This window comes from Astatotilapia calliptera, chromosome 23 (genome assembly GCF_964374335.1).
Source record: "Astatotilapia calliptera chromosome 23, fAstCal68.1, whole genome shotgun sequence".
Classification (NCBI taxonomy): Eukaryota; Metazoa; Chordata; class Actinopteri; order Cichliformes; family Cichlidae; genus Astatotilapia; species Astatotilapia calliptera.
Window position 1 is genome coordinate 9,747,919 of NC_137443.1, and position 21,720 is coordinate 9,769,638.

The 21,720-nt window shown below is 41.8% G+C and overlaps 1 protein-coding gene and 1 non-coding gene across 3 annotated transcripts in view; both read left to right on the top strand.

Annotated features, from left to right (window-relative positions):
• The window catches only part of nhsa (Nance-Horan syndrome a (congenital cataracts and dental anomalies)), a 66,580-nt gene extending 45,395 nt beyond the window's left edge, over window positions 1-21,185 (top strand). The window contains exons 2-9 of one of the 2 annotated variants that reach the window (XM_026157586.2): window positions 5,924-6,076; window positions 6,608-6,720; window positions 8,403-8,465; window positions 10,050-10,242; window positions 12,440-12,571; window positions 14,083-16,929; window positions 17,717-17,840; window positions 17,923-21,185. In XM_026157586.2, the coding sequence (XP_026013371.2) occupies window positions 5,924-6,076; window positions 6,608-6,720; window positions 8,403-8,465; window positions 10,050-10,242; window positions 12,440-12,571; window positions 14,083-16,929; window positions 17,717-17,840; window positions 17,923-18,547 (4,250 nt within the window). In that variant the 3' untranslated portion in view covers window positions 18,548-21,185. Of the gene's footprint in view, window positions 1-5,923; window positions 6,077-6,607; window positions 6,721-8,123; window positions 8,169-8,402; window positions 8,466-10,049; window positions 10,243-12,439; window positions 12,572-14,082; window positions 16,930-17,716; window positions 17,841-17,922 lie in introns of both variants that reach the window. The other variant, XM_026157587.2, reaches the window with a different exon arrangement.
• trnac-gca (transfer RNA cysteine (anticodon GCA)) lies at window positions 772-843 on the top strand. Its single transcript has one exon. It is a non-coding gene; the product is annotated as a tRNA-Cys (tRNA).
• Window positions 21,186-21,720: the final 535 nt, after the last annotated feature.

The window sequence follows — 21,720 nt, forward strand, 5'->3', positions numbered from 1 at the left end:
AGTTGGACAGTTACCACATTACCCTTGCTTTAAAAGCAAGTGACACCTTCTACAGCAGTGACAACAAAGACTGTGAAACAGGTGGATAAGCAGGGGCATGAAAGCACAAAGGGCTCTTTTCTTATGGATATATTTGGTGTGATGACTTCTAGTTGAAAGGATGCTGGTTCAATCCCAGGGATTGAACCTAAATGCTCCCAAGGCAATTTAGAGTATGTGTACAAAGTGCTGTGTGTGGTTTAAATGAGGCTTGTATTGAAAAGTGCTCAGTTAAGCTGCAAAGTAAGTGCAACTTCATTTACAAGGTTCCCTTGGCTAATTTTTGCTATGTATAATATAACCACATACCCATTTCTTTTCTGGAGAGTTATGACTGATTAAACATGATAGATTTCCTCAAAGTGCTTTTATGTCTTTGGAGTTTAATATTAAAGTGGACCTATTATGCTTTTTAAAGTTTTCTGTCATATATAAACTGTCCCAGTGTTGGATGCTCATATTAAACTCAGCCAAACCTCCAGATAATGAGGTCGTGGTATGTATTCCCTGTGAGCCTCATTATTTGGACCTTTGGTAAAGAGAAAGTAAGTAAAAGCATAATAGCTTTCTCTTTAAAAAAAAAAGTGCTTCAGAGGTGCAATCATGGTGCAGTTATGGGAAATGTAGGATCCAGGGTCTGTGGGGAGTCACCAGTACCGTGGGGCTGTTATACTGTGCAGGGCATTTGGCAAGGCTTGGGTCACATTTACAGTGAGAACATAGCCCTGGTGTGGGGGTATAGCTCAGAGGTAGAGCATTTGACTGCAGATCAAGAGGTCTCTGGTTCAAGTCCAGATGCTCTCTCGCTTGCAAATATGTGAAGCTATTGGACCAATTAAACAGTATTGAGTGTTCACCTTTATCTTTTGTTGTTCAGCATAAAAAAGCCTCCATCATTAGAGCATGAGGCTTCACTGGGTGGCTTCGTTGTTACACTGACACAAATCATATATTTAAGCCTTTGCTGTTCCCATAGCTCAACCCAAACCGAGCACCATCATCAAAACACCAAATGATGGAGGATCATTTAGAAGGACAACTCTATTTTTTTCCATTCTTGAACTCCAAAGTAGCTTCACCCGATTCACATTTCAAAAATAAACCTTATGCATCTTAAATATTTTATCCCCAACCTGAAAAAACAGTTTTAGCTCACCACAGTATAAGCCAGCTTTCTTCTGATTGGCTGGCTCTCACAAGCAATTAGGTATATATACCGTTGCTATTACGTTAGATCTGTTATGCAGTTGGGAGCATGTCTAGAGGAGGCACAAATCCCTTTATGTTTGCATCAGGAAGGGCAAGCAGTGTGAAAAACCTGCAAAAGCAAACATGTGGAGTTGCCTGAGTTGGCTACTTCTTGTGAATAAGAGCAGCCAGATGTAGCTGGCTCTTTAATTGGTTAATATTATGCTATATTTCTGCCATTAATTCTCCTGTTCATCACTCTTATAATCAGCAACATTTCAACATTTCAGCAACTCTTAAGCTTCCCTCAGCTAGCCTGTTGGTTTCTTATTGAATGTCAACAATCTTTTGCCCCACCTGATGCAGCTGGTCAGCAGCGGCGGCAGCGACATCACCATCAGCTGGGTGGATTTGGGCTCAGAGCGGATTACTGGGGAGAGGGGTATTATTGTTTTTTTTCCTACTGGCACTGGGACTCTACTCTTTGTGCTTTCCTAATCAGACCTCAGTGGAGACTTTCTCCAGCAGCTGACTGGACACTCAGCAGGAGAGCAGCGTTGTTTTCTTTAATAATCGCAGATGTTACATTGGAGCATTTTCATTTTTGATTACAGAAAAAATATGAAAGGATAAGTCTCCCAGCAGTTTGGTCTGTTTACTTTTTCTTCAGGTGAGTGCCATGCATCTAGTTTTAGATGCTTTGCATTTGCTTTCACTAACAAATTTGATTAGAAAGTATTGTGCTTGAGTAGTTCAAAGCATCTAAACTATTTATTTAAAGAATGAACTGCAATATTTAACACAAAAGTTCAGGACATGCACTGTCCCGTGCATCCTTCGGCATTCCTCCGTACCCTCCGCGATCCTTCATTGTAGGTTAAGCGGTCAGTGTTGTTTCAGCGGTTTGGATTAACACTCCTCTCCTCCTATAGCACACCATAAACAGATTAGTGGTCTCCAAGTCAGGGCACGGCTGGGCCATCTGTACCCTGCACTGGGTGGGGATGGGGACATGGGGGTGGAGTGTGAGCAGATGTTCCAGAGGGGCTGTAGGTCAGTAGGGCCGAGGGACCGTCAGTCACGAAGGACGCAGAGTTCCTGTTCAGGTGACGGATTTAAAGTGAGTTTAAACCACCGTGCATTGTCATGGCTCTGGGATGCTGCATCGCCCTCACACCCCAAGGTACTGTATAATTTACTGAGGCTTTAATTGAGCCGCATGCACCTCCCACTTCGCTCCTGCTCTGCATGTCAACCACAGCGGTTTCACACTTTGTCACAAGATGTAAGACGCGATGATGAAGAGTTTGTTTTTCACGGTTAGTTTGAACCGTGTTAAAAACCCAAACGCTCCCCACACACTACACTTGTCCTGCAGCGTGAGTAACCCCAAAGAAAAAAAGGAATCAAAGATTCACTCGCGTAAATTACACACAGCTGAAACAGCAATGTGCAAGCTCATCTGTCTGCCTGTTGCATGTACAGAAGTTCAGATTTAGAGTTTTTCTAAAGTTCTACGTGTGACCTAATGGCTGACATCTGCGGCTCTGTCCTCCCAGGCCGCTGGCAAATTGTAGGTGTGTGAGCGTAGGTGTGAGGCTGTTTTGACTTGGCTCCTGTCTGAGCCAAAACCGAGAAAATTACAAGGCAGAGGCAGTCTGGGGATGCATGCAGGCTTTCATTGCCCCTCTTCTCCTGGCCTGCAGGGCTGAGTGCAGTGGGGGATGATCCTGCAGCAAATGAAGAGGTGGAGATGAGATTGATAGGCAGTGTCACAGTGCACATAATAGAGTGTGATTTCACCTCGCCAGGAAAGTTAACAGAAAGATGCCACAAGCAACGACGCAAATATACAGAAATGCTCCTCAAAAAAAATTTTTTCTCTTCTTCTTCTTCTCACCGGAGGCCATGTGGCTCATTTGGCTCAATATAGCCATGCTGCAAATCAATCAGCCCGATGTGAAACAAAGAGAAAGCTGCCAAGAGGTCAATGAGATGGCTGCAGCCTGATGTGTTTTCTTAGGCCTCACTGGGGGCAACAGCTGACCACTAAATTAGCACTAAAAGCTTTGCCCATATGGACTTCTGTGTCCATGAAAACCTCTCTTAAAGGCCTCTAATGAACTCGTGCTCTGGCGCACAAACACAGCCTCACTTAACCAAGATTTCAGCGAGCAAGGTCAAAGGAAGTACTGATGTGTTTTTTAGCTGGAGGACGATAAAAACGGGGAAGGTTGAATGGAGTCAGATGATGAGAGCACAGTGTTTGTCCTAGTTGTGGCTGCTATTGTTGTCAAATGGGTTTTTAGTGTGTTGTGAGACACTGAGGGTGTCACAGCAAGGCCAACAGTTCACAGCTCAGTGGGGAAGCACTGAGGGGAGAGGCTGACAAGCAGTGTCAGAGGGCTCCTCATTTCACCATAATTTACACGACAAACGTATCATCTGCTCCACGTCTGAAATATTGTGGGCGTTTGCTCGGTTATATATTACTGCACCGATATTAAATCTGTGGCAAGTCCAATAAATAAATATAATAAATGCAGATATATCCATCCAGGTCCTACAGGGGTTTTCCTGCATTTAAAAAAAATTGGCAGCTAACAAAGGTGACTGTTTCATGTTTTATATTTTAAACCTGGCTGTTTATTTACAACACGCATGCAAAGTCATATATGGCAGCAGGTAGGAAACATCTGGCGGGCGTAAAACAATTTCATTAAGATTCGAGTGAAGCGGTGCTTCCACACCGGTGTAAATCTTTGCTGAGTTCACCTCCAGCTTCTCCAGCTGTGCAGGAGATGCAACACAGAGCGTGTTTTTAGTTCAGCGAGGTCACACAGCAGAGGGCTTTTAGATCACCCTGGAAAACGTCAGGTTGTGTCGGCGTAGCTGATAAACACGTCGCGTCTCCTGGGGATTTCGCAGTGTTTCTTAGAAAGGACCTGCCAGAGGATTCATAGCAGTGATAGTGATGTTAGAAAAGCACTTAGCATACGCAGCAGTTGGATACACAGGCTGAGGTTTAGTGTCAGGCTGCTGCGATGGGTATTCCTGACCTTTAGTAGCTCCAGTCAGGAGTTGGACCGTGTCCTTTTCTGTGTGAACGAGGCTAAAGTTAACTTCTGGCTGCAACACAAAGCAAACTGCGAGCCAGAGCTGCCTCTCATCAGACACAGAGGTCAGATAGAGTGCGATTCGGCAAAGCTGCCCGGTCAAGGACAGGCCCAGAAATGTCAGGCAGGTAAGAGAAGACTGACAGATCTGTCTTTGTGTGCTATCAAAGCAAAAGCTCAGCAGTTAATCCTCAGGATTTTACTTGGATTTCGCTGCAGATGTCTGAGATACTATCTCACGCCAGTGCCTTCAATGAAGGAGTCTTATTTCATGCAACCAAACTATGCTGTTATTTTAATCTACTCATGCTGGTTTCTCTCTGACATCTTGTTCTTGTATGAATAACTCCTGTGCATACTTCAAGCAGTCAACATCCAAATAAGTCCCAGCACAAAGACCAGACTTCATCCTTTTGAACTCAAACTTTCCCCATTCATGCAGCCCCTCCATGCATTATGTGTAATTTGAAGCGGTGCAGTAACTCGAGGAGATGTAAGGGGGAGCAGTGGGGTTATTCCATGTATTGGTCAGTGTTTAGAGGATGAAAGTCACACTATCAGGTTGCATTAATACCTATTGTTTGGCTGCAGGTGATAGCATTGCATTAGTAAACAGGCTATTGTGCTGCTAACATTGGATGTGATTATCTGGATTTTTAGTCTCAGGCTTTAAGCTGACTCTGTTGTTCTCCCAACTAATAAAAAACCCTTCAGTGTTCATATGTAGAAGGAGATAACATTCAAAGCCACCACAAAGCAAAGCTCATCAGTTGCATTTGTTTCAGAAAATGTGGACGTCACACATTTTAACCACAAAAATGCCTGAATGAACGTCCAGTACAGTCGTGATGAAAGCTGCCTTTCCGTGATGCAGCCATCATGTCTCAATAAGGGTTACAAGAAGCATGACGAAATAATGGACTGATAGTAGCCATTGTCCTTTAAAGGAAATCCATGAACGATAAAAATCTGACTGTTAAAGTTATCAGATAACAGGTTGGATAAACTAGTGAAATATCAGCTAATTATGATGAAAAGCTGGTCTCTATAAAGTGACAGAATAAATTAACTAATTAATGACCCACCATATATATATATATATATATATACATACACTGGGTGAATGTGCAGTAGTAGCAGCAAGCAGGTGAATTCTGTACATTAATATGAATAGACATCTGACTATCTGACAACTTGACAACTTGAAACTGATGCTAAGATTTAAAGTGGCTTTTTCCAGACGATTGGAAAAACGTTGCTTCCCACAGAATAGCAAAACCAAGTGATTACTCATAGAGGTTCGTCTGATTGTTGGAGCTTTCTCTATTAATGGAAGGCTCATTCAATTGAGATCTTTTTGTGACCATTTCTCCTCACTAAACTTCCAATGTAAAGCAACACGTTTCAAACTATTACCTAGTCACATGGGTGTGGCTTAATTTGTGCTTCAGTGAGATGTTTTAGGATCATATAGATGCCCTTGTGCCTTATAAATGATGACACTGGATTGTCTGTGACCACACTGTTGAATTTCACTAGAAAAGGTTTGTCATTTTTAGCTATCTCTCTCTCCCTGACAGCGGTATCTAACCTGGATGTGGAGAGTAAGCTGACAGCACACTACCAAGCTCCCTGGCATCAGCAGAGGAACGTTTTCCATCCCTCTACGCGGCCAGAATGTGTGGAAGAGCTCCACAGGCAAGCCAAAACCAGCCTGTGGGCCCTGCACCGAGGTGAGGCCCTCAGGAGCACTCAGCTCCTCAGATTGCAACACAGGAGGGAAAGCTGCTCTCTGTCATGCCTAGTTAATAAACTGCTTCACTTTTCCCTTATGTGCCATTTAAAAACATTTCAGCTATAACATGCATCCTTCCAGGCAGGTCTGCAGCCTGTGTTTGGAGGCATCGTGCCCTCTAGTGGACATGTTGTGCAACTACAACGTAAATAACAAGCATGTTCAGAGGCCATTTTCACACAGACAGTCTATCTACAACTTAAAAAAACCATAAATAGTCAAGCATCAAAGAAGTGCACTTATGAATTCATCAAAATCACTTTAGCCATGCACTCTTAAGCACAACACTACACAATAATTCCTGGGTAAATTCAATGCAGAAAAAATGGCTGACCAAGGACTCATATCTAACCAGATTAATCTGACCCCGCAGGTCGGTCTGCATGTGACACCTCTCGACACTTATATTTTATTATCTCAGTGAACAAATACAATTGATCTTCAGTGTTTTACATCTTTTTTGCTGCAGATCACCAGAGGAGACGATCGGGCAGCAGGGAGCGGAGAGTTACCATCGCAATCTCGCCGGTGCCCCCAATGCCGATGTGTCCCCCCCCTCAGAGGGGAACAAATTTAACAACGGTGAGACGATTGTCCTCGACTTTGATCCAAACTGCTTTAAAAGATCTTCTTGATTTCAGTATGAAAATCACCAAGTCCAGTGACACCATCACTATAATTCATATTGATAGACACAGATGTGAAAAATAATCATCTTTTGATATTCAAATGTTGCTTCTATTGCATTTTAAAGGGAACTTAATCTGCTTTTATTTATTTTCTTACATATACCACACCAGTGGTCAGTGCTTTTACTACCCATGGCCATAGTTTCCAATAAAGAAGTCAGTGCGTATACAAGTAATCCCTGTGAGCCAACAGCTCAGACAAACACTCAGTTTAAGACAGTTTTTTTTTTCCAATCTTGGCTCTTGCTGACATCAGTAAGAGCAGATATTCCTTATATGATCTCAGGTCAGTCTCCTCTCTTTCCCAGACTGTAAACTAATGAAATGTCACTAGTTTAAACCCGGTTGTGTTTTAGTAATGACGCTGTTATTTATAATATTCTAATATGCATTTTTATATAAATATTGTAGTTTTATTTTTAAATGTCAAGGTTATCTTCAGTACCAGTATATTATGGTACAGCTAAATGCTATAATAGCCTGTCCCAGATCACAGAAAAGGATCAGATGGAAAATCCATTCTGGAAAAACTGTGAAACAAATCTGTCCGTACCAGCACTGATGCAGAGCTTTCTTTCTGAACTGAGACACGTCAAGCACCGATATGAATGGTTTGAGGGTTGCGATGACATTACAGCACACACTGTGCTGTGACCATAACTGAGGCTCTGCTTGTGTAGTTAGCCTCCAACTGCATTCCCAGTCATAAATCATTCAGATGTGCCTTATATTTTCTCCTACTGTATTTGTTTAACTGTCCACTTATTGTGCTACAAAACACTAAGTTTCACTTACATCAGGGATCTCGAACTCCAGGACTCGAGCGCCGGTGTCCTGCAGGTTTTAGATCTCATCCAGGATCAACACACCTGAATCAAATGTCATGTCAAAGACATGTTGAGGAAGTCATTTAGCCATTTAAATCTGCTGTGTTGGATCAAGGACACATCTAAAACCTGCAGGATACCGTTGCCACCGCCATCACTGACACAGACTTTATGGCCTCTAAAACGGGACGGTTATCTCTCAATGCCTTGATTCTAAAAGACATCTTGTGCGCAATGAAGAGCAGCAAGCAGCATCTGAAAAAATGACCATTACACCTGTCCAAGCCTTCTGTCCGAGAAGGGGAGCCAATCAGAAGAAAGTTGGCTTGATGAAGGGAGGGAAAGGGAGTTAAAACAGTATAAGACAAATCAGAGTTTTCAAGAATCTTTTTAAAAATGTAGTTGGAAATGTGCATAATGATTTCCCTTTAAATAATATTTGTATGGTTTTTATTTCCTTTGATCAAAGGAGCCAGAGAGGCATTTTAGAGATGCAACGACACAGTTAGCACAGGTAAAGGGGACTGTGTTTGTCACGTGTGTGCTGCTTCATTCATGTTTTATTCATTTTTTCATCACCATAACTGGTTCAGCATCAGCTCACCAGCCTGCCTTGACCCAAATATTTCAGTGTTCATATTCCTCCCTAATGTTGTCTCTTATGTTTGTGTGTTGAAGATCTCCATGTTCATTCCTGCCATGTGCTTTTGTCCTTTTTTGTTTGTTTGTTTTTCACCCTGTAATTCAGTTCGAATCCACCCGCTCCTCCTCCCCTACCGAATGTTGCCACTTCTCTCCCTGGAGCAGAAAGGTATTGGTCCCTTCCCTCCCTCGCCGTCCTCCTATTCCTAACACCTTATTTCACATGTCCGCCCCGACTGACCTCTACTTGTCTCTTTTTAAATGCATGCCCTCTCTCTTACTGGCAGTAGTAGCCATCCTGCTCCACCCGGTTGAGAGGGTGGGGTGATACTGAAGGCGAGCACCTCTTTAAAGTTTCACCCACACATCACATGTTTACATACTGTTGTTGTTGTTGTTTGAGTTCATATGAAGGGCTTGGAGTATGTGAGGAATGTGTATGTGGGCCACAATCACAGCCGCCCGGGTTTCTCTAATGATAGGGTCGGCTTCTCGAAACTTGCGCCTGTGATTACCCATGATCCCTCTGTGCTGTGGTTTCCCCACTGTACAGCTGACAGCCTCGTGTTTCTCTCTTGATTCTCTTTTCTTTTTTTAAACAAGTATCGTGCTTGATGCCCGTCGTGAGACAGGAATGAGCTTCAAACTCTGCCGCTCCTTTTTTATTTCCCCTCATCCCGTACGTGCCCACTCTTCCTCCTTTTTCTCAAATCCCTCGTCTCTTTCTCTCAGCCCGCTCATCCCTCCTCTCAGGCACTCCTGAAATCGTTCTCAAAACAAATCAGCTGTAAATGGTCTTCCTTTGATTTTTTTTTCCCTCCTAGTTGCGAGAAGTTTCCAAGGAAACCAGTTTCTTTTGTGGTCGGGGTTTTGTCAGGGTCTCATTGGTCTGCTGGGAACAGGGAGCACAAAGGCTCGAGGGTTGCCTTTAAATGGGGGTGGGAGGTTGTCGGGTTGTGGAGGTGGGAACCAGTTGAAACTGAGAATCACTCCCAGTTTCACATGTGTCTCTGTGTTGGAATCTCAAGGTAAGAAATTCATTTAGCATGCAGATATAAAGACAAGTGGCTCTGCAGAGTCTGAGGAGGCCCATGGTTGAGGAACGCTGCTGTGAAGTATTTCCTCTCAGAGATTTCTGGACACTTGTTATGATGCAGGAGACCCTCGGAAAAATTTTGGAATGTTGGAGCATGAGCTAAGAATTGAAGTTATAGTTTGTCATATCCTGTGAGTGAAGGAGGCATCATTTTATTTATTTGTAAAGTATCTGTCAAGACGTGTTCTGTAGTGTGTGTGTGTGTCAAACTTTTTATTAGCCTGAGGCTCGGACACAGTCGGGTTTCTGAACCTTAATTTTTGCATGACGTAGAGATTCTTTGAATGCTTCTTGTGCTTTCCATTCTCCCTTTTTTCCGAAGCATGCTGTTCATTTCCATGACTTAATGGTTTCTTTGCACTCCAACATTAAACTCAGCAGCTGGAAGGGCATGTGTATTGATTTACCTCTGTTCTGCCTGCAAAGAAGGGAGCACTGACTGCTGCAGATTATTAATAAGACACTAATCTCTTCATCTACTCTTCAGTTCTTTCCCAAATAAACACTTGGACAATACCAGTCTAATCCCTTACTTTAATCAGCACATTCCCCTTCCTGAAGCTGAGTTTGGTCACTTTCTAACTCCGCCAAACCATATTTCATGTAATGCTGGCCTAACCTTAACAATCTAACCATGCAAATATCCATCTGTTGCAGGCTGCGCCCTCTGACCCCGACTCTGACGGGGTGGCTCTAGGTCACCGGTCTAAGTTTCCCATCCCTAACATCCCCTCCACCCTGGACAAGCAGACTAACTGGTCTAAAGCTCTGCCGCTGCCCACTCCAGAAGAGAGAATGAAAAGCAATTCCCAAGTCATCACCTCACGTGTCATCCCCATTAATGTGACCGGTAAATTGAAATCACTGAATCTGATTGTTGTGACTGAACTAAGGTGTGGTGTGCAGTTGTCAGCAGTTGCAGCCACCTTTCTGGGTTTTTTTTTTCCTGCATATAAACTTTTTTTCCTTTAGTGTTAAATAGGAATATTGATACCACTCAGACAACAAAGCAACAACCAGCTTATATTAAGTTTAGAATAAAGACTGGAAACAAGGAGCCAGCTTGCTTGACTTTGGAAGGTGAAAAAGCAAAGACGCACAGCGTAGAGGCAGCTCTGAAACATTGTAATTACAGCTCATATAATGTATTTTCAAATCTTTACAAAACCTGAAGTGTTTAAAAATAATTTTGTGATTTTTGGCAAAATGAAATTTAAGGCACCAGTCTTGCCATAAAAGTGTAAATTTACATTTTTCCTTTGCTCAAAAAAAAAAAAAAAAAAAAGTGATATAAAGATTAGTTGGATTTATATACATTTTAGCAAAGCCAAGCTTATTGTTTAACCTTTGTTTTCAGTCATGCTAAAATAAACAAATCATCCCCTTTTTCAGGCTAATTAGCCATTATAGCAGTAGTTCTACATGCTGACCTTCCTATGTACCCATATTCGTTATAGGTCATGGGGGTGGTTGATTTGTACATAGTGCTAAGCTAGCTCTTTCCCTCTGTTTCTTCTGATTGCTAGAGCTGGCAAGCTAAGCTATCACTTTCCCATAGCTATATTTTTAGAGTAGCGACACAACTTGCTAACACTCAGTAAAAAAAAAAAAAAAAGGTATTTTAATATTTTTTACTTCTACCATAAGTTAGGGATTTACTAATTACTAATTAGCTAATCTAGTTAAAAGTTAGCAAAACTATTAACCTGACTGAAAGTAATGGAGCTGAAAAGCAGTAGTAAATAATGTAAACAGCTGTTATATTTTTTAGATAACACTGTTATAAATTAGCAACAAAAAAATGATTAATTGTTCAGCATAATTTATAAAAATTGGTAAATTCTAGTAAATTACAAGTAGTAAGTCCTAACAGTCAATCTGTTAGCAAATAGCTATAATCATTTTTAGCTAAATGGATTAACAGCTGAAAATATTAGATAATGCTATCCAAAAAAAGAAGAAGAAGAAATATTAGTTTAATATGTTGGCCATTTTTTTTTTAAGTTGGTGAGCAGTTAAACCTAAAGTTTTTATTTAAAAGGTGTTATCTACATAAGCTAAATTTATGGATTAACAGTTAAAACTGTTAACTAATGCTACTAACAACATTGTAAGCTAGGTTAATGGATAAACAGGACAGTATTTTGCTAAAAACTGTGATTAAACATTTGAAAATTATTTACTAAAAGTATATTAAACTGTTAAAAAAAACTAAAAACATAAATTGAAAACTAAAAGGGAGATGAAGTTAACTATATGTGCTCAAATGAACAATGTTTGGTTTTGGCTCTTCCTCATGATACTAAAATTTTTTTCACTGTCTAATTTTCTTGAAACAATGAAGTACCTGGAAGATATAAGGAAGTGTTGCAGTTCAATCACTACTAAACAAGCCACAATTAATGTTGCTCCAGTCACTCTCAATGTGCAAGTCATGCTTTGTGCCCAGTTAACTTTGTTTCTCATCCTTTGACGCTTTGTGCCTGCTGTTGCAAAGAGGCGAGATGCAATGACATGAATGCTGATTAGTTCTGTCCAGATTGTTGAAAAGGGCAGCCTGACGTTATTTACTCTCGCTCATTTTCACTCAAAAGGAGAGCTGTACAACAACACCGGCCGAGTCAGAGACAGTGGAGGGTAAAAAATGCACATTGTAAGCAAAGCACAGCAATCGCTATGGAGCTGAAAGCTCTGACCTGCAATCACATGACAGTAAATCATATAGAGAGGGAAAGCAGAACCCTGCACATCAGGAGTTCTCTTATGTGTACAAAACCCATCATCAGTACCATTTGTTTTCTGTCCTTTTCCAAAGTTTCTTACAATTACTGCTTTGTCATTACGTTAAGCAGTAAATAACTTACTACTTTGAGTTCTGTCAGATCTCTTTGCTCCACTCCTCACTGCTATTTTTGTGCAACACCTAAATTTGGTACGGCCGAGCGTCACCTTAAATGTTTCTTTATGTGACAGCGTGAGAGTTAAAGAAGGAATCTCTGCAGTCGCCACCAAACAAAGATTCCTCAGATGTGCTGTCTCCATTGCAGGGGTTGGCTTTGACAGAGATGCTAGTGTGCGTTGCTCGCTCGTTCACTCGCAGTCTTTGCTTCAGAGGAGACGGAAGCTGAGGAGACGGAGGACTGTTGCCGGCGTTCCGAGACAGGTGCAGCGAGACTTAGGTATGTTCCTTAAACTGACACATGCGAACACAAACTTGATTCAGTTTCGTTTTTCCTCTATTGTTTTATGTAGTTACTAGAACTAATAGTGAGTGTAGTGCACAAGCGCATATGTTACAATTATAAGGTATTTTTGAATACCAAATTCACATTGGCCAGTACTGCTTTCTGAACTAAATGCATAGTTAAATAGTATTTTTTTTTTTTAACTCAGATAATTACTAAAATACTATCTGGACTACTTTGACTATTGTTTGAATTATCCTGAAACAAATCCAAACTGCTCCTCAATTACTGTGCATAGTTGTGGTAATCTTGTCACATGCTTGCTTTGCTTGATTTTACCTAGTGGACCTTGTTAGCATTTATTTTTCACAACCTTTTCATAGTTGTGGGGTTTAAATGTTTCTCATGTTTGCTGAATGCCGTTTAATTCCACCACACAATTGGCCTAGTATCTGGTATTAAGTAGGATGGGTTTTTTTTTTTGCATTTTTGCATTTACTTGTGGCTGGCAAACAGCTTCCCCTGACTTAAAAAATACCAGAAGCTTATAATAAGAGGGAAAATGTTTATTTTAAGATTTTTTTAGACAGCACGATACCTACCTACTACACATTTATTCATCACTGTTGTTTTGGACTGAGTTAGTACCCAATTCAGACTTGTAGATGTATGTATTCTATTGAATACAGTGGTTCTCCAAAAAATACATTTAAAGAACTTCATATGGGTACTGTTTTCTTTCTACCAAACTACAGCTACCAAATTTAACTGTGTATTAAGAAGTGTGCATCTATCAGTGTTGCAAACTGTATTTAGTGGTTAACTATCCCTATAATATTTTCATTGGACCATCAACAGCAGAGTTGATGGAAAATAAGATGGGAAGATGCAAAGTGCCGGTTGGAACTCCCCCACCCCACTCATACTGCTCATTTCCAGCTCCATATTAGTTTTCTTGGACCATGCTTAGAGTAGCTTTGCGTGATTCACAGTTCAAAATAATGCTTGTTTATGTTTTTCTGGGCCTTAATGCAGGCCGTCCTGTCCAAAACAAGCTGTACAGGTCCTTCCACTGTATGGCTGAAATTATCATATTTGGCATATCCCTCTCAGTGACATCGTCACAAACCAAGAATAGAAAAACTGCCTGAAAGAGTATTTCAAGCATGTTTGACTCACAAGGATTACTTCTACATATATACTTGATTTTCTTATTTGAAACTTTGGCCATGTTTGATTTGAGCATCCACAATTGTAGCAGTTTATATATGACAGAACATAAAGACAAGCATTACAACAGACACAAATCCCTTGCAGTTTCTCTCAGGAAGGGCAAAAGTGTAAAGATCTGCCAAATCAAACGTGCAACCACCTCCTGTGGTGACACTTTGTGACAAGTGGAGCACCTGAAAGTATTTTTTTTATAACAGGTTACCTTTAAATACATGAAGAAAGACATTTGAATTTCTTATTCTTGTATTTTGTGTGCGTCTTGCTTCTCACAGATTCTGATGACTCTCCTGGCTCCAGAGAGCGGACAGTGATAGTTCACGCCAGTGCAGATATCACCCCTTCCATGCAAGAGTTTGCCAGCCATCTCAACACCAGAGACTCGGGTTGTCAGACAGAAGACTTTTTGATCTCAGGAGCACCATCTCGAAGGAGGATCAGGCTCCAGAGAGGCCAGGGAGTCTCCCTCTCCCTCTCACATTCTGCAGGAAACATCTCCTCCCTCCCTGAGACCTCGGACGCCATGTTCAGTGCCTCCGTTGGAGCACACCTGCGTTCTCGGAGTCTGCCCCGAGACACCAGCCGAATGTTGGACAACGGACATAACGACAGCGACGATGAGGAGGACCTTTCCCCCTTCGACACTGAGGGGTTTCTGACTGGCTCTAGGAAGTTGACTCTGAAGGATGAAGAGGAGAGTACTGATGACCAGGCCATGTCTGAACACCAGCTAGGAAGCCTTAAGTACAAGCAGCTGTCACAGAGTCCGGAGCGCAGCTGGATGGAACGGACCAGATCTCACCTGCCTAGAAAAGCTGACATGGGCAGCTGTGAGATCTCATCTAGCTCGGACACCTTCAGCAGCCCTATGCACTCCATCTCTGCTGCAGCAGTGCTGGGAGGCCAGATAGACCATAAGGAGGACCACCAGTCCTCCAGCGGGAACTGGAGCGGGAGCAGTTCCACATGCCCCTCCCAGACATCAGAAACAATCCCTCCTGCCGCATCTCCACCTCTGACCGGCTCCTCCCACTGTGACTCTGAGCTCTCTTTAAACGCTGCCACTCATACTAACGATGACCAGACAGGCTTCTTGCTGGACCACTATCAGGGCCTCAGGACCCAAAGAGCAGGCTCCTTCTCCTCCACAGCTATGGACATATTAGAAGAAGTTGGTGTCAGCAATCCCATCGAGGGGGAGTGGAGTTACCCCAATCCAGAGCCTCCGGGGTCACAGGGCTTCAGCCCCGAGCCAAGCAGAGAGGCTGAGAGCAGTCTGGGCTGCCCCAGTTTCACCAGTATGGCTACCTGTGAGAGCAGCTTCTCCGACAAACCACCGTCAGAGAAAGCAGACACCGTCTCGCACTACTCTGTGGACAACGAAGGTTACTACACCTCCATGCACTTTGACTGCGGCTTGAAAGGTAGCCAAAGCTTCACTTATAATAACTATGCACCCTCAGGCACTGACTGTGGCCTGTCAGACTCAAGTGGTCACATGACACTGGGAAGACGCTGCCTCTCCTTAAAAAAACCAAAGGTGAAGCCATCGCCACCTAAGAGGAGCTCCTCCTTAAGGAAAATATGCAGTGAGGGAAACATCCCTATTAAGAAAGAACCAAAGATTACATGTGGGCAGCAACTTCATCTGTCTGCAAAGGAGAGGAAACTGCAGCTGGCTTTGTCTGGCTCTCTGGCTCACACTGAAAACTCCTCACTGGTCAGAGAAACCCGGGTAGGCTGGGGGGTTGAGGGCTCAGCTGATCTACCCGACTTAGTCTCCACAGATACACATTCATTTAAGGATGAGGGGGTTTTGCAGTCAGACTATGCAGATCTGTGGCTCCTGAATGATTTGAAATCCACAGATCCTTACCGATCGTTGTCAAACTCCAGCACAGCTACAGGTACGACGGTTATTGAATGCATCAAGTCACAGGATAGCTCTGAGTCGCAGACGTCCCAGTCTGGCTCCAGAGCTACCACCCCTTCACTTCCATCAGTCGAGGAAGATTTCAAGCTCATATCCCCAGAGAAGTTGGCAGGCCTGGCAAGCCCATCCAGTGGCTACTCCAGTCAATCAGAAACACCCACCTCCTCATTTCCCTCTACCTTTTTCCCTGGGCCACTGTCTCCATCAAGTGGTAAAAGGAAGCCCAAAGTCCCAGAGAGGAAGTCCTCTCTCTCATCACTTTCACTTCAGTCACTGTCCTCTAGGGATGGTGCAACCTCAAAGAGAGATCTGGAGCTGCCAATTATCCCTCCCTCTCATCTCGACTTAAGTGCCCTTCACAGCGTCAACAACAAGGCGACAGCTTACAAGACCCAGATGCAAATCCTTCACCAAAACAAACAAAAAGCAGCAGTGTCAGCCAAGCCTATAGTACCTCACAACCCAGAGGTATTCAACGCCTATTGCCTGTCCATTACGCCCACGGTGCTGAACTCAGTACACCTCCGATCGATCAGTAAGGAGCAGCATGAAAATCACACCACTTCCAAATTCCAATATCCCACTGTGAACTCACCTAGCAAACTTTCCACTAGTAAATCTTTAGAGCTTAAGAGTCCCGCACTGTACAACTCACACCACCATCATCTTCACCTATCCTCAAAGGAGTCAGGTGTGTTTACCTCAAATGAAGAGCTTACAAGTGGAAGGTCAGCATGTGAGACTGAGACAAGGAACGAGCCGGAGCAAGAGGCTCCTGCAAAGTGTGTGACAACAGTCAGGCTCCAGTCAGACTCATGTTTGAACCAGAAAGGTCCAGAAGTCCCCGAACAAACCAGAAGTCAAGAAAGAGAGACCTGTAGAGAGCTGCCAGAAACACCTGCCTGCCTCGGAGACTTCAGCTCACAGTCTGAGACTTTACAGCAACAGCACTCTGAAGAAGAAGAAGAGGCGTATCCTCCTCCTCCTCCTCCTGTCCTACACAGTTCCCCCAATAGACCCAGCAGTCAGGATAAAGTGCCTGCTACTGACAGTCAGTTGGAGACGCTGCAAAGCAGTCCAATCAGCAATGAAGACAGCAAAGAAATGGATTCATTGGGCGAGTCATCCGAATGTATCTCACAGGAAAGCAAGGAGTCCATGCCAGACATGGAGGACTATTTTAGTAAAGGTAATGACTTAATGTCCTTGTGATCCCCTCCTCAACCCCAGTTTGTACTCAATGCAACTCTCTGCTCTGCACCTTTTTCTCCTGCTTTTTGCCTCTGTACTGTCTGTTGCAGTCATTAGCGCTGCCACAGCAATAAGGTCTGTCATCTCTGTGTGGAGTTTGCATGTTTTCTGTGTGCCTGTCTGGACTTCCTCCTGTGACACAAAGCTGTGTGTGTGTTTGGGTAACTGGTGATTCTGAATTACCTGTAGGTTTGGATGTGAGACTGTGTGGTTATCTGCCTCTCTCTGCTCCTGTGAGGGACTGGCAACCTGCTCAGGCTGATATGATGTACCCTTCATTTTGCTCTGTGACTGCTGGGGTAGACTGCAGCCCCTCTGAGACTGTAAGCTGGATAAACATTTAATAAAATGGGTGGATGGAGGTCAATTCTGCCTGTTTTTGTCCCTAAGTTCTTCCAATTGTGGGAATATTCTCTGAAATAGGATTTATGGCTCAAAAAATTGCTGACCCCTGTAAAGGATCATAGAGCTTGTTAATTGTGAATAAAAGTTCTAGGATGGAGGTGCAAGATAAATTTTAAGGGTGCGGAAACGATCTTTTTTATGTATGTAAACTGAATCTCTTCTGTAATTTTACTTATACAAAAGCTGCTGAAACTTGATATATCTAATAATTGAATGAGCTTTTTGAACAAAACAAATTATGAAAAATTGCTAAATGGTTGGTTAGTGTGGAATATACAGGATGCAGTATATTCATATGTGTGAAATGTTCCTGTTAACAGACTCCACTCTCAGTGACAGCACTCTGTCCTCAGTGCATGATGAGTCAAGGCCAGAGGATGACACCGTGTTTCTGTCCCCCACTAAGTCTCGCACCACTGAGGATTTATTCGCTATGATACACAGGTTAGTATCTTAGATAGATAGGATTTTGTTTGTGTATACTCAAAATGTACAGAAATTCTTTAATCAATGTGGTCTTCTTCAGGTCTAAAAGGAAAGTGTTGGGGAGAAAAGACTCTGCCGAGTTGGGTGTGAGGAATCGCCTCGGTGGCGCTTCGGGGAACACGCCACCTAACAGCACTGCAAGCTCCCCTATCTCTGTGGCATCACCTTCCTCCGCTGTGACCCCACCTGGCCTGCACAGAGTCCCCGGTCCCATCTACAGGAATGCAAAAAAGTCCAGCACCTCCAACGAGGAGTTCAAACTACTGCTGCTTAAGAAAGGAAGCCGCTCCGACACTAGTTACCGCATGTCAGCTACAGAGATCCTCAAGAGTCCCATCACCCCTAAATCACTTGGAGACACTCTAATGGAGTCACCCATACACCCCGACGACAACACCTTCCCTCAGCAGCAGCCCCAATCAGGACAAGACCACCTTTCCAGCCCCTACTTGAAAACCAACGCAGAGGGCTTTTCACCGAAATCCTTCCATACATCTGCGGCCTCAAGGCAGGGACGCTCCAGGATCCCACCACCTGCCAACAGCAGCCGCTACAGCATGCGCAGCAGGCTGTACTCAACGCCCATGCAGGCCATCTCTGAGGGTGAGACAGAGAACTCGGATGGGAGCCCTCATGACGACCACTCATCGCAGGGCTCCACATAAAAAAAAAGCAATAATTAAGTAATTTTATTAGTTTACAGCAAACAGACAAACAAAAAAAGATGGACCAGAATGAGGAGAGAAGGAGAGAAAATTAGACGAACGTGAACATTTTTTAAAGAAAATCATAAATTTAGTAATTGATGGTGTTTTATACAGACTGCATTTCTAAGAAAACATCTTTATGAAATGAACAGTTGGCTCTTGTTTTGCGTCTGCATTATATGGAAAAATATGATTTACAAACCGGAAAATCTTCTCAGTTCTAAATTTAAACGGGGACCTATTTTTCTTTTCTTTATTTTCTATCATATATGTATGGAATTTTGACTTATTAACTCAAAATTTTAAGAAAAGTAACTCCAAATTTAGAGTTAGCTTTGCCAATCAGTAATCTACGTGAATGACGTCATTTTCTTGTTAACCAGAAGGATATGGCGAGTTACTAACTCAAAATTTTGAAGAAAAGTAAGTCAAAATGTAAAGTTACTTTTTGAGAAAGATAACTCGAAATTTGGAGTTATGAATACTTTTTTTTTTTTTGTGGCGGAAACAGGCTTCCATATATATGTGATGCTCATAGCAACACATGGCCAGAGTTCAAGGTATAATAATGAGGTCAGTGCACCTAAAAGTAATCTTTTTTGACCTAAAACTCTGTCAGAATTAATGGAGATCCCCAGTATGGTCAGAGGCGGTACCATCCCATATAAAATAAATAAGCATTATTATGAACTGTGAATCACTCTAAGCTACTCTAGAGTCTGCAAATAAAAGTATGGAGCTGGAAATGAGTTTAATAGCTGTTCTGTTAGTTTAAGGCACATTTCCCAAAGTCTTGTAGACCCAACCCAACAACGTAACGTTTTTAGAAATAAGCAAGAGAAGTTGATCTGTTATAATTAACCGTATGTATTCTGTGAATACAATTAGACGGACATTTCCTCTAACCAGTTACATCGAATGATTTTAATACCCTCAAAATGAACATCAGAATTGACAAATGTCAACATTCAGTCCCTATTCATATTTCCTGTAAACAGAATTGATACTATGTATATTTTACTCAGTTTGTCATATACTAAATTATATCAAAGCTTATTATTAGAATATTTTAACATACTGTACATATAGCAAGAAATGGTAGACGTAATTATTGGTGAGACAGGAAGTGTCAAAGCCGAGCACTAACTTGACAATCTCGTGAGACAAGAAAGGAGCAGGTGTTAACATGGGACATGAAAAAGTGATCAAAAAGTTCGAGGCAGGGAACTCGGAGAGCTGGAAAAGAATGCTGAAGTCATAAAGAAAAACTTACCAATGGTCATTTCTGGTTTGCTGACATGATGTGTTTATGCATTGTCGAAAGAGGCAAGTGGAAAGTACTCAGAGGATCAAATATGCCTTATTTTATCCAACAGGAGAAAATATGTGATGAAGCAGCTGAGGTCACAGCAAGTTGAGTGTTTTTGTGAGATTTTTGATTGTATGGTTAAATATGGAGCCGGGTTATTAAGTCTCTTGAAAAGAGAAATGTCTGGATTTGGCATTTTCTGCCCCTCAATATTCAAAAAAATATAACTTCTATATTTTCTGTCTCAAACCAATCTAAATATATTTATTTTTATAACATACACAAAAAACCTTTGATCAAAAATATGCAATGAAGTGCTGGAATTTTTATTTTTTATTCACATACTTATTTTGTTCATAAGAGATGTGTTTTAGATCTTATACGAGACACTGGTTACAGAGACAAATTGGAAACTTAATTATAAAATTTCATTAAAAATGTAATTAAATGCCAAAAATATAAATGTAAGGTTTTGGTTGTAACCCTGGTATATTTTAGTCCCATGTATTCACCATAATTTTATAAGTACATGGAGCTTATTGGAGTGATGGTACTCAAACATTATGCAAAACTGGCAGAAGCCTTGTTCTTCCCTGTAGGTATGCTGTCAATACCCTTTTAATTTTCATATTAATAACACTATATAACAGGGTACACAATGAGTTAAGTCTGTGAACCTTCATTCCAACTTTTTTGTTTTTTTCCTGCACTGACAAAATGATGTTTGTGAAGTTTTTTTGTCTCTTGCTGTACCTGGAGATATTTATAGATGTGTACATGCAGCTGTTTCCCTTAATAATATTCACACCCCGAGGATGCTTTAGGAGTGAAGTACAGGAATGCTTCTACCAAAGGCTAAAAACACGTGGTGGCATTGAACTGTTGTCGTTTACTTGACTGAAATGTTCTTGAAAACAAACCAATAATAAAGAACTAAACTTACGGTACTAGATGCATTTCATCTAGATACAGACCAACCTCTGTATACAGTACTTGTAGGTTTTAGTGGGGGGTTTTGTAAAAACTTGTAAATTAAATAACGTTTTAGAATTGTTACAAAGGTTGTTGAATTGCTTCTTATGTAAAATAAAAAAAACATGTTTTTAAAGTTTACATTAATTTCAGACCTTTGTATATTTTTGAGCTGTGGAACACGTTGTCTTGTATTTATTTTTTAGTAAGCATTCTTGAAATCCCATAGTAAATCCTATCAAAGCCAACTGCTAGCACAACAGGCTGCTTAGCAAATGTGTATAAAAAGATGAATAAATGTGACTGCTTTGAAAATGTCTCATGTATCTTTAATTTCTGGCTACTTCAGATCAAAATACCAACCTTTCTTCACGTGTTGCACTCTTACAACACAGCCTGTCTGATAGACTCACGAGCCCCTTCGTCATTAATACATCATGTTGAGATATTTTTATAACACATTTCTATTCGACTTTGCATTAGGGTTAGGGTTAGATATAGTTACCTACTCTTTGGATGTTTAATGCCCGTTTATCCATACCATTAGTTATTTACAGTATTTCATAAAAGTGAGTACACCAGTCCATGAGTTGTTTGGTACCGGGCCGCAAGAGTTGAGGCTCAGGTGTGAAATTTATGTTTTTCAGGGTTTTTATTGTTATTTTTTATAGTTTTTATCGTTAACTCGGTTTCCCTGGGTCTTTTCCCGTGTGTTATGAATAAATTTTCTTTTTTTTTGTACCAGTACTGGTTTTATTTTGTTCTATTTATCCATGACACTGTAAAGGTCTGCCCGTGAAAATATTGTCGGACATAAACCGGTCCGTGACGCACAAGAGGTTTGCTGGTA